Below are 13,381 nucleotides of genomic sequence, written 5' to 3'. Positions count from 1 at the left end.
ATTTTCTTACCTGATAGTTAGCAATTGGTTTGTTTGGATTTTTTTTAAATTGCTGACGAATTCAGGAAGAGATAACCAGGAGCTCAGCTGAGGAATAAAATACAGTTAGAGTACACCCCATCATATGCTGAATGACAGGTCTGCTGCAATGGCTAACGACTGGGAATTGCAGCTCCCAGGTGGAATACAGTCTACCCTACCACCACTTACAGTCAGAGATTAGACAACTGGCCGCATAGCTCCGTCTTTAAATCTTTGAGAAGACCAGACCTGGAACTGTTCTAGCTATTTTAAAGCAGAGGCAGATTAAACTTCAATCCTTGGGCTCCAAGACCCACAGCTCAGGCAAGACCCAATTCTCTGCCCCACCGGGGGAGGGTGAGCGAGTGGCTGTGGGGTACTTAGTTGCTGACTGGGGTTAAACCACGACAGCAAGCTCCAGAGCCCGCTGCCACCAGCCAGCTGCTCCCAACAGAAAGAGGTGCCAGGAGAATGGTGAGTGGAGGCCAGACCCAGCTCTCTCAACTCCACACAGCCACCTCAGAAAAGAGGGGAAGAAAGCAGGCAGCATGTCTTGTACGGTGACCCCATCACAGATTTCACAGCAGAACAGCTGAAGCAGAGGGAGGTGCATGGGTCCCAGAACATCCCATTAGTCCTCTGCCTTCTGCACATCATTTAGTGGAACAGGCCACCACAGCTGAACTGTCTCCTCCTCTGGCCACCCTGTATGAAGGCCACAGTCTTCATGACCAACACAAGAATACTTCAAAATCACTACCTGCGTTGCAGGCTCTGAACACCTAACTGCAGGAAGGGGTATCAGGAACTTGAGAAACGGCTGGGTAGCTGTCCTTTATCTCAGCCAAGTCATCTACAAACAAATCCACCCTTTTACCCTTTTTTTCCTCCAACACGGACGGGTAAAAGTTTAACTGCTGATCTGCTGGACCAAATGAACACTTTATAGACTGCTTCAGGACAGACTGGTGAAGAATGAATTTTGCTTGAAGGCTTACGGGGAGTCAGCAGCAAAAAAAAAAAAAGTATTTGCTGACTGACAAGATAAATGCGAAGAGGTTACACGTGCCCCAAGGAGGCCTGAGAGAAAGCACCCATCTGGCCAGAGGGGGCTGGACAGTACTGTAACATCTGGACAAAAAAAGTTACTGACTTGAGCCTTGAACAGTAGTGTCCTGCAAAGAGGCCTGACAACAGGGAGCTGGGGAGGGTGGAAGGAAAAGTGTCGCATGGCAGTTCCTGAGCTGCAAAATGATGATGAAACTGAAATAGAAAAAAAGTCTACTGAGTCACGACTTCAAAGCTCCAGAAATTTAAGGTCTGAGTTCACAAAGGCCTGATTGTGAATGCCTGAAAGTTTCAAGTTTCAGGTTTTGCTTTGTTTTGGTGTATTTTTTTCAACCAACTGCAAATTATTCTAAATATTTAACTTCTGTTAAATTAAAGAACATTTGCAGTGGTTTGAAAAGAAATTATCACCAATTTTCACAGAAATTATCTTACTAAAATTGTGGTTACTTACTGAGGTCAAATTCTGCTTTCATTTACACTTGCTCCAATGACATCTCCAATGTCATCAGTGAAAATGTACTGCGTGTTGAAGGAGTTCATTCAAGTATTAATTTAGATATTTATACATACAGCCTATAATTATACAAAATACTGTAATCTGATTTAGCATGTTCTACAGGTGCCAGGAAAATAACTTACAGTCGTTATTGCATTATGAAACTGAATTTTAAAAAAGCCACATATTATTAAAAGCATGTGAAATGCATACATTGAAAGCCTGCCTAAATCCTAATAACATACATGTCTCAGGGATTTTCAATACCCACAGGACAAATTATTTTCTCACATACTCAACTCAATAAACCACCAGATTTCCCATTCCGTCTTTTCTATCTCTTATACGTAATTACTTGGGACACAGAAGAACAGACAATTTCTGGACCTGTGGAGCTGCAAAAGTCAGTGGTATAACTCAGAACAACATTTATATTTATCTAATTATGGGTACCAAGTCACAAAGCCATAACCATCTCTAGACATAATTCAGATGCAAGAGAAACATAATCCTCAAATGCATGTCATCTTTTATTTTTGTTCATCATGTCTTGCCCCTAAATCATTCCTAAATTTTTTCCAATACTCAGAAGGATTTTCTGTTTTGAGGAAATATTATCCTCCAGATAAGTGCCATGACTCAGAGAAACAAGAAGCCACAAACAACAGCCAAAAAAAATCCCTGGCATCTTGACTACCTCCCAGGTTGCAGCGTTATTAGAATACACATAAATGATGAAGCAGATGCAGTAACATAGCACGGCAAACAGCTCCTTAGGCTCACTGAGAAATTAACTACTTCTGCAAAGGCTGGAAAATTTAAGGGGCAGTTCAGATTAAGACACCTCAATGTAAGTGTCTACATATGCATGTTTACATGCTGGCTACGTCCTGAAGAGACCGTTTTATCCAGTGGAGGCAGGATTTAGTTTCCTGAACATGGGCTTCTAGAGCTCTTCGAGATATCCTGCTATATCCCAACTGGCCTCCAGCTGCAGGTCTAGAAGATCATGGGTCTCATAGATCTGGTGTCTCAGAGAACTCTACATACATATCCTGGATACTCTAACACACCTCAGGTGTCACTCAGATGCCACCTGTCTTTAGGAAACTTAATCAAAAGCCCTGGAGATATAGTTACTACAATCAATGGATCCTGAACAGCAGTGTTTCACACCCTGAAGTAGAGACATAAGAAGAAAGTCAACTGACCATCCAGAACATTTGAGACACTTGAAACTACCCAAGATATCTACATGTGGATAGCAGATACACCACAGGACCTAAGGAAACTTGCTTCCCACTGCATACGCTACTGGATACGCTGTGTCACCTCAGATCAAGTGCCTATGCTGGACAACTGAATAGCTCAGTAGGCGCTCTAGGCACCTACTGCAAGTGATCTGAGTTGCTCCACCAGCCTCACCCACTGTATTGGTTAGCCCTCCAAGCCTCAACTCCGTTGCTAAACATGTTTACCACCATTTAGGATGCAGTTTATCCTTCCTGATCTGTCTCTTCCCAGACGATAGTGGGCTTCCCGTAAGACCTACGTCACATTTCTTGTACTCACACGGGTGTCTCATAAACCTCCAACAACACAGATGTTTCTGTTCAGTCAAATGGAGTGAGCCTCTAGTAGCTGGTTAGTTGACTCACTCGCTAGGCTATACTAGCTGCATAGACTATACCTCTATCACTCAGATTATCAGATTATAGGGACAATTTAGACATTTAATGCATATGAACACAGCTCCCCCAAAAGCACCTGGCTTTAGGTATCTTAACTTCAAACTGAATCTCATCACAACCTTCCCAATATCGACAGGATTACTCCATGCATAAACACAGTTATTATCACAAAGCTTCATCGCTTTGTGAAGACTCTGCTGTTAGACTATTCTGTGCAGATTTTTCCCTCATTCAAAATCTAAGTGAAGACAAAAAAAAAAAAGACCTGTAAGTACGCACATTCTTCTGAACTTCCTTGTATAATCTGAACCCAAATTGGCCATATACAGGTGTCAATGACACCAAATTGCCATATGCTTCAGAACAAGTGGCATACAGGCAAATGCCAGGCTAGCCAGAGGGGGTGTCTGACATCACATAACAAATCCCTTCTGCATTCAGTGTAGGTACTGCAGCCATTAATAGCAAAAAGACAGAAACTATTTTTAAAAAAAAATCCTGTTCTTCAGTTATTTCATATTTACTAATGAGGCTTAATATTTAGTCCAAGGACCAGTACTCATTCTTTAAATTATTTTAACACCCATTTTTTTTTTTTAAGATACTGTTTTGAAAAAATAAAAGCTCACCAAGAAGGCAAACTGCATCCTGGGGTGCATCAAACACAGCATAACCAGCCAGTCAAAAGAGGTGATTATTCAGCTGTATTCTGTGTCAGTGTGGCCTCACCTGGAGTACTGTGTGCAGTTCTGCGTCCCACAATTTAAGAAGGATGTGAAGGTCCTTGAATGCGTCCAGAGGAGGGCAATAAAGCTGGTGAAAGGGCTGGAAGGCATGTCCTATGAGGAGTGGCTAAGGACTTTGGGCTTGTCTAGTTTGGAGAAAATGAGGCTGAGGGTAGACCTCATTGCTCTCTACAGCTTCCTGAGGAGGGGAAGTGGGGAGGGAGGTGCTGATCTCCCTGGTATCCAGTGATAGGACATGTGGGAATGGTTCAGAGCTGCGTCAGGGGAGGTTCAGACTGGACATCAGGAAGCATTTCTTCACTGAGAGGGTGGTCAGACACTGGAACAGGCTTCCTAGAGAGGTGGTTGATGCCCCAAACCTGTCAGTGTTTAAGAGGCATTTGGACAATGCCCTTAATAATATGTTTTAACTTTTGGTCAGCCCTGAAGTGGTCAGGCAGTTGGACTAGATGATCGTTGTAGGTCCCTTCCAATTGAAAGACAATGTTCTATTCTGACAGATCTGCAAGATCTGGTTTGTATTGGTAGATGTTTAGTTGGTAGTTATTGGGGGTCAGGACAGAGTGAAGTTAAGTGTGTTTCAGCTACAATTTAAAGCCTTCTTTCTCCATATAACCATGTGGGAGCAAAGACTGGCACAACAGGGGGGAGCTGAGGGAACTTCAGTTGCTCGTTAGGGGTGAGCAGTTAGTGGTTTCTCCTTTACCCTGTGCACTGGCCTGGCTGAAGCCATACACCCTATTTAGACCAGGGCCACATTGGCCCTATTCATGTCTTCTGTTCCTCATTAGGATTTGCAGAAAGGCAAATTAGATCCTAGCAGCCCTTTTAGGTTTAAGAAAATCTTTTTTTTCAGTTATAAATCCAGTGCAGGATATTTCTAAGTGAACCATACTTTTTCTGTATGATCATGTCATTTTCTGATCACTGAAAATGCCCACACAGCAGGGAGTTTATTGCTAACAATGCTGCAGTCACTAAATGGGAATTATCTGTCATCTGAATTACATCATCTACAACCACAGCCATTGTGAAAGCCTCATTTTGAGGAGCAATTTAACACCACACACTGTAAGGCTGCATTATACTGTACACAATCCCGCCAGTGTACAACAACCAGAGTGCCATCTAGTGTGACCCATGTTACCATCACCGGGGCTAAAAACAAATGCTGAAGTGTTACGAACTGCTCAAAAAGGCTGAGTGTAGTGCTTGCTAACACAGAATCATAGAATGCTCTGGGTTGGAAGGGACCTTTAGAGGCCATCTAGCCCAACCCTCCTGCAGTGTGCAGGGACAGCTTTAACTAGATCAGGTTGCTCAGAGCCCCAGCCAACCTGACCTTGAATGTTTCCAGGGATGGGGCCTCTACCACCTCTCTGGGCAACCCATTCCAGTGCTTCACCATAAGTTGTATCAGCAGAGAAATTCAGATCCAGAATGAAAAAGATTTAAAACTTTTTAATATATTTTAATACTCATCAAAAGAAGTCTGCAGAATAAAACAAGACCAGTTTGTCCAAACACTGGAAGGAATACATCAACTACTGTCTTTAATGATGTTCAACATCCAAGCTATTTTTCTCTTACTCCACAGACAGGAGATTAGCACCACCTTCAGATTCAGTTTACATCACAAAATAAGATACATCATCAAAACCTTCAAATACACATCAGAGGTATAGTCTGTATTTTGCACAGCCTATACAGAGTCCTAAGTTGACACATTCATCGTAACTGTACGCAAGAATCTGACCAAAAGCATACTGTCAAGCAAAAACAGACTTACCTGAAAGTGCAAAATTATGGTCCATATCAACCCCAAAGTCAATTTGGGATTCCCATCTGTTATGTCATCATTTCTAATGTTAACCAGTTTCACCTGTCACCATGGAAAGAAAATACAGACAAAATTAAAATAAATATGCCACAAATACATACTGCACTACACAGACACAACTATAAAGGATGAATTACTCACTTCCCAAGCCTACTCTGTTGTTTTTTTTAATTCTCAAAAGCAGAAAGGAATTGCATTCTGGCTGCAAGCAGCCGACCAGGAATTGCCCTCTTCCACCCACACTGAGCTGGTAAGATTCCTCAGCTGTCACTACACCGGCAGATCTGCTCCCTGTGCCAAATACCCTTCACCTCAGTCCTTGTCAGTGGGGGAAGGTATGATAGAGGGGAAAAGGATAACAAGAATACGACGATCTATAACTGGTGTGTCAGTCTCAGGGCAGCGCTGAGACCTGGGAAGGTATCACCGCCTTTCTTCCCCCCACGCTTTCCTGCACCAAAGCCAGAATTCAGCAGCAGGAGAACTGCCCTGTTAAAACACAACAGTCTGGCTTGATAAAACCAGGAATTTAGTATCACATTTAAATAACCAATGGCTTAATAATGACAATTATTATAGCTTCTGCTGCTGTGCTCATTCACAGTGCTATAAACATGAAATGGTTAATAGGATTAAAAGCAAGGCCAGGATTTTTGCCACTCAAACTCACATCCAAAGTGAGTTCAATAATTCTATTTTCTTTGTCATATTTTATTATTACATTTAATTTCTCTATATGTATTATGTATCCATATAGGCTAGCAATTAAAGATGACTCAGCTAAAAGGCATTTTATGCATATGTTAGTAAAGTTATATCCACATGCTTTTTAATGTATACCCTGTTATCAACCAAACAAGCAAAGGCATGTCCTTCTCTTGATCTGCAGGCATAGTCTTAACTATTGCGGGGGGTGGGGGGGGGGGGGGGGGGGGGGGGCAGTAGGCAACAAACAAAAAACACTCTCTCCGGAAGTATCAGAGTGTATTCCACAGTTTAAAAAAAGACATTAAAAACAAATCCAAATGTTTTCCTCCCACTGCATTATAAAAACTGTTTATGCTTGGCAAAACTCTACAAGATAGTCAAATATACCTTATCTTTGGGTTTTTTAGTTTGTTTTTTCCCAAGTCAGGCTTCAAAATTATCAATATACAGGATCTCTCTGCCTTACAATCACAATAAAGCATAGTATTTGGAGGTTATACAGCCAACCTGAGCAAATTACCTCCTAAATACGGTTCAGAAACACCTAGAAGAGGGCTGAAACTTTAATCAAATGCAAGTCCCACTGGCAACTTGCCAAGACCACCAAAGCCCTACAAGCATTTTGTGCAGTAGAGTACAGCCATCTTCACACAGCTGCGAGGCTAAAGAGAGCACAAAAATCGTCAAATCATAATCAACAGCTGCCTGATGGAGACATGCGGTTCCCAATGACATGTGCATGTTCATAAACATGAGGATGACCTGATCCTACATCACCTGGGTTTTCATATGCACGGTCTGTCATGCATAAATAAGGCATGCTGCAGCACAAGTCCAGAGGTCTTGCTGCATAAAAACGCCATTGTGACTGTCATTTCAAATAGCCAGTCATTTACTTTGTAGCGTACTTGTTCAATGGCTCGCTTCGGTTAACAGGAAAAGTTCACTTTGAACTCAGCAAGGCAGGATGGAGTTCTCAGTGCACACATCGCCCAGTGACCCCAAAAACAGTTTGTACTTTCACTTAAAATATGAAAAAGATATGTTTTTATAACCAAATTAAATATCTGTCTATGGTTTGCTACCTTGTATTTTTTTTTTCAAACCTTTTAAGTAGCAAATAGAATTAAAAAAAAAATCAACCAATCAGAAAGCAGATTTCCAGTGTCAACTCATTTGGATAGGATGAATAGGGAGGGTACAGTTTTTCCTTCTATCCATGTTTTGGACATTTTCTAATATTGCCATTTTACAAAGGGAAAAAGCAAGAACCTGTAAGTGTTTAGAAGAAATTTAAAAGTGGAAAGAAATTCAGAGCAGTATGGGTTTTGAGTGTTCAGCTTAAAGGAGATTCAGGTAAAATTAAGCCTGAATCTTCCACAGCCCGGGTGACTGCTGCCTTTATAGGGCACCAGTTTTGCTTTCATCAGGATCAAGGCTTGACAAAGTTTTACCAAAACAAATATAATCAAAACAAGGAACCCCACACACAATGTTCTAATTTCTTTGAATCCGCATTTTGCAATAAGAATTAGGTTGTGAACAAAACTGCACACCAGCTAGTGTCTGGGCAGCACAAAAGATAGTTAAATCTACTATAAGCAACTCCTGAGGATCTTACCCATAATTTTCTCCTCTTTAACATCATATACCACATGGAGTGTGTTGATGTTATTGCTCAGAGAAGGGTGGTGTAAAGTTACCTTTGCCACATCTCTCTTAACCATCTCAACACCAGCAGCTGTTATACAACATGCATAAAAGACCAAGCAGGACATTTTTTTTTTTTATTAGCTACAGGTGACAAAATTCCCATTAACATTTTTAATTAAAATTTTTACCATACCTGGCGTTTTTTCAAATAGTCAAGTGCAATTTGGACATTCTGGAGTCTGTGAAAACGCATCCGACCTTTTTCTCGGGGCTAAAATTGGAAAACAATAGTTGTGAGATTTTCTCACCAGGCAAAAGAACAAACAGTCCAATTTAAAACATACCATGTAAATTATTTGAAACACTACAGTTTTAATGAAGCCAATACCTTTGGTGGAAAAGTGTGCTTTAAAAATATTTTTTTTTTTTTTTAAACCTGTAGTTGAAATTTTTTAGCACAGTGGATGGCAAGAGAAATCAGTGGTCCCAAACTGCAGCTTTGATCCATGCAGGCTGCTAGCTGTTGCCCTGTAAAGTACTGTTTCAGCCAAGAGGACTAAATAGGCCCTACATGAATCTACCTACAGAAACAAACTGCAATATATTATTCTAAAAGATTTACAGTATATTAAGCAAAGCAAAATATAAGTAATGTCATGGATCTTTATGCTGCTCTGGTAAACTGTGATGGAAAAGCTTACCTCTGTATGCAACCTTATGATTTAATGTTGTTTATTTATGGTATGACTGCATAATCATTATGATACTGATACATATTTATTTAACGTATTTAATAAAGATAATACCTTCCTCCAAACAATATAATACAACATATACAGCCCTAGAGTGTAGGCTTAAACTCTTGACTTGGGTAGAACATTATAAAGCATGAAAAAACCTAACAAGTCACTCTTCTCAAAGCAAAGTCAAAACTAGCAAGAAGAAACTGTAAAATAAGCATGAGTGGTGTGTTAATGGAAACATGGCAAAACTGCATGCAGTTAGTGTAAAATCACCAAGAAGAAGAATCACACGGAAAAAACATACTTTACTTAGCTGTCACTGATCAGCAAATGGGAAAGCAGTTAAATTTGTATCATCACCACCATAATATCCAAATCCTTCTATTCTTCTTCCTTATTTCAGATTTTTCACAAACTTTCACAGCAATAAACTGAAGCGGACTATAATTGCTAGAGGTCAGCCACAAATATGAGTATTTCCTCAGTCAGTCACTGCGAAACACACAGATAAAAGCCCAAGCCTTCCTCAACTGCCTTTTTTTCACCCCCCCTGTGGAGTATCAGATGCTTGCCAAAAGGAAACGTGGGAAAATGGAGTTGAATAAGAAGCACAAACTAAAACACAACAAATTTTAATTTTCATTATAGAGCCCTCAAATTAGCCCCTTGTTTTTCACACCCATAGCCCAGGATCAAGCCCTGCAGCCCTCGCTACTGAGTAGCTTCCCTGGATGGAACGAAGGACTGCAGACCTGGAACTTGGTTTTCCACAACAAAGAGGGTACAATAAATCCCAAACTATGTATTTAGGTACAGCATCTCAGAGGGGAAATATTTTTTCCAATGTACAGCTTAAATGCAGCGTTTTGTGTTATGTTACACCCCAGAAAAAAAAAGCACACAAGTTCCACTGAAATCACAACTGCAGCACAACACAGAGGGAGCCAGGAAGGCACTCGGGCCCTATGACAGCAAGTTGCTTTAGCAAACACTAATAATGTGATGTCTACAAAAGCATGAAACAGCTCACTTGGACTAACAAGCACTCAGCATTTAACACTTCATAAGTAAATATTTCCCTTCTGGATAGCTAAAATACAGTGAAATGATAATTCAGCATTTGTTGCCAGAAAGATAAACCCTGCAAACAATCCATATACTCAGGACCCAAGGCACTACACAGAGCTGTCATGAACTTCTACTTTGCGTATCTGCGTTGAAAAAAATAGTAACTATTGTATTTGATAAATTCTAAGAAACAGATCTGCACATCTAAATTACCTCATTTCAAAATATTACCCAATATTATGTCACATGCATCATGGGTGCAGTAGACTGATGCTTCTAATTAAGACAAATTAAGTTGTTGCCATTGACTTCACTATGAAGAGCCTTCCAGCCTTTGTCTAAATTGCTCGTATGTAGGCAATACCAATTGCAAGTAAAAAAATCTTGGTTTAATGGAATTGCAGTATTTCCCTACTTATTATTTTAAAAAAATTGTTCTATAAGATCTTCATAATGTTGTCCAGTACACATTAGCACTATGGTTTTGTACAGTTTAATGAAGGAAAACAAATAGAAATCTTAAACCTTTGTGTTTTAGCTGTTCTCAAAAAGGCTGAATGAAAATTTGTCATTACCATACCTCCATTATAAACATACATGTCCTGGTTTGCTAACATGAGTTCTTTTGTCCTTTCTACAGCACACTACTGTGGCACACCAAACTAAGGATTTACATTAGCAGACACCACACTTCAAACACTACGTTAGTACAGTTATGGGGGTCGGCACCTACCCCCTTATCCTCATCCTCCACATCCTCATGCTGTTCATTTGCGCATGCTTCTGTTGAACTCACCAACCGTAAGGTCTTCAAAAAATCTCGCTCTCTTGGCTAATGAATATAACAGACAGGAGACAGGACAGCAAAGACACAAGACAGACCACAAATGAAAAGAAGAGCATGAAAAGAAGAACATAATGAAGAGAACAAATACCAAGCAAGGGAAGTAATGCTCACAAAGAAAGGAAATGACACCTGAGGAGTGTGTTAGACAATTTCAGGGACATTTTATCCTCGCTATTTGTAAGTTACTCCCTTTAATGTGAAGGGATATTAAGCATCCAATACTTGTTAAAAGAAAAATTGTAAAGAAAAGGGAAGAACAGAAAAAATAGCGCATCACCCTAATAAGAAAGGAAGTCTCACTGACTGCAAGAAATTAAGAGAATGGATTGCATTCTCCCACAGAATTCACAGTGAAATATTTTACCAACAGAAATACAACTTGTGTCTTTGGTATCAAGTCACAGATTGTGAAAAATATCAAAGAAATCTCCAGCAGTCAATATTCAGAGTTAACAAACAGAGTAAATGTAAATATAACAAACTGGAACCACTGCATTCTGATCTAAAAGCTTACCAAGGTGTCTCCAGAAAGGACTTCTAAAAGTGAGATCAAGTTATGTCCATCTCTTAGGTCTTCATATAGGTCATTCACATGCTTTCGAACCTGCACAGATAAATGCAAAAATAAAAGATCCCCATTTATACCAGAGCATTCACACTCACATTAACACAGTTATCTTTTAACATATAGATATACCTCAGATACACCTTGGCATAGCTTTTCCAATTTATTCACTTTCACCACAAATTTACAAACTCAAATTAATTACAACAGGTAAAATTCACATTTATGTCTGCACTTGCACAGTTCCATCACGTTATTTCATACTATGAAGTTACAGGTAGTGAACACCTATAGCAATGCAAAATCAGTATCTGACAGTTTAAATGATACCAGATATCCACCTATTTTGACCTAAATAATGACTACTTCCAGAAGACACTATCTAGACCTAATGAATTGTAAAAAAATATACATAGCAGAATCCTGCCTTGACGTATATGTTATCCTCAGCATGCAAGTTCACTGGAGTCAGGTCAAAAGTTAACACACTTTCCGTCCTTAAGCTTATTACTAATCAAAGTACATCCACCAATTAACAACATGTTTCGCCACCTCAGACATCCCAATACCTAGGGAGTTCTCCCAATAGCTTACACAACATACCAAATAAATATTACATTAGGTTTCTCTAGTGAAGCCAAGGACATGCACAACCCTTCCCACCAGTGTGCCAGTGGCAGAGGTTACTGCTCCCTACAGCTCGGCAACACTCTACCACCAGCAGTCACCAACCCAGCCAATCGACTCCCATGGTGCCCCCAATAGATGGTCAGCCTTTGCCAGCTGACCTCATTTAACAACATTGGGTTGAGAAGGGTTGATAACCAGCAGACCCTGTTGAGGCCAACCACGAGCAAGGGAGCAGGTGCAGTGAGAAGAGAGACACCTAAAAGCCATAACTTTTCTGACAGGCACAACAAAGCTGGGAGGTATCTGTCCACAGGCCAGCTTTTTGCTTCTTAGTGTTAGCTTGCTTAGCTCAGATATAACTTTATCTGAAATTTCTTTACCATTTTCAGCCAGCTGCTCTTTAAACATGAAACAAAGGGCTTCATTTCTTGGAAGCTGAGATTTTTGACATTGCCAGCCAGGGCAGAGGTTGAGGGCTTTCCAGCCACAGTTTAATGTCGGTTCCCTGGTGTACCCATTGAGGCACCACATCAAAAACTTCCTAAGCTTCCAGAGGATAAAATATGACATCAGAAATTTCTTCTGAAGTTACCACCTCTACTAGAGAAAAACTGTACTTCCAATATGAGATCTATGGGGCGCTCCCCTGATTGCCAACATCTCTGCGTGTCTGATGAGGGCAGTAGGAATCGACCCAGATCATCTAGTTCATGCAACAGCTGTTTACCTGACTTTTGGGGGAATTTCTAGATCCATCCTGTTGAATAAATAACTGTCTCAATATTGATGATTAGCTTCGTAAATGCTTTTTAGTTTAGGTTTTCTTACTTCAACTTTTAAGCATGACATTACCCTGCAACCTGTTTTTACAAAGACCATCATCTTAACTGGAAATAATATCAGAGCATATTTATGCTTGTGCTGAAGACTAGCCAAAACAAGTCATCTAGAACACTGTTCCATAAGGAATTACAACTGATAATATTTTCCAAAATGTTTATACAGCCTCTACATATTGTCATGGTTTAACCCTAGCCAGCAACTAAGCACCACACAGCCACTCACTCACTCCCCCTGCCCTGGTGGGATGGTGGAAAGAATCAGAAGTGTAAAAGTGAGAAAACTCATGGGTTAAGATAAGAACAGTTTAATAATTGAAATAACGTAAAATAGTAGTAGTAATAATAATAATAATAGCAGTAATAATAATATACAAAACAAGTGATGCACAATGCAATTGCTCACCACCTGCCAAACGATGCCCAGCTCATCCCCAAGCAGCGATCGTTGCCCCCTGGCCAA

General features: G+C 40.3%; 1 protein-coding gene across 4 annotated transcripts in view; it reads right to left on the bottom strand.

Annotated features, from left to right (window-relative positions):
• Positions 1–13,381, bottom strand: part of DST (dystonin) — a 313,286-nt gene that overhangs the window by 181,971 nt on the left and 117,934 nt on the right. For all 4 annotated transcript variants that reach the window (XM_075707064.1, XM_075707065.1, XM_075707066.1 and 1 more), the window contains 3 exons: positions 11,399–11,488; positions 8,420–8,497; positions 5,815–5,907 (listed from right to left, as the gene is read on the bottom strand). In XM_075707064.1, the coding sequence (XP_075563179.1) occupies positions 5,815–5,907; positions 8,420–8,497; positions 11,399–11,488 (261 nt within the window). The remainder of the gene's footprint in view (positions 1–5,814; positions 5,908–8,419; positions 8,498–11,398; positions 11,489–13,381) is intronic.

Source organism: Pelecanus crispus, chromosome 3, assembly GCF_030463565.1.
Source record: "Pelecanus crispus isolate bPelCri1 chromosome 3, bPelCri1.pri, whole genome shotgun sequence".
Classification (NCBI taxonomy): Eukaryota; Metazoa; Chordata; class Aves; order Pelecaniformes; family Pelecanidae; genus Pelecanus; species Pelecanus crispus.
This window is presented reverse-complemented; position numbering and strand designations above follow the sequence as displayed.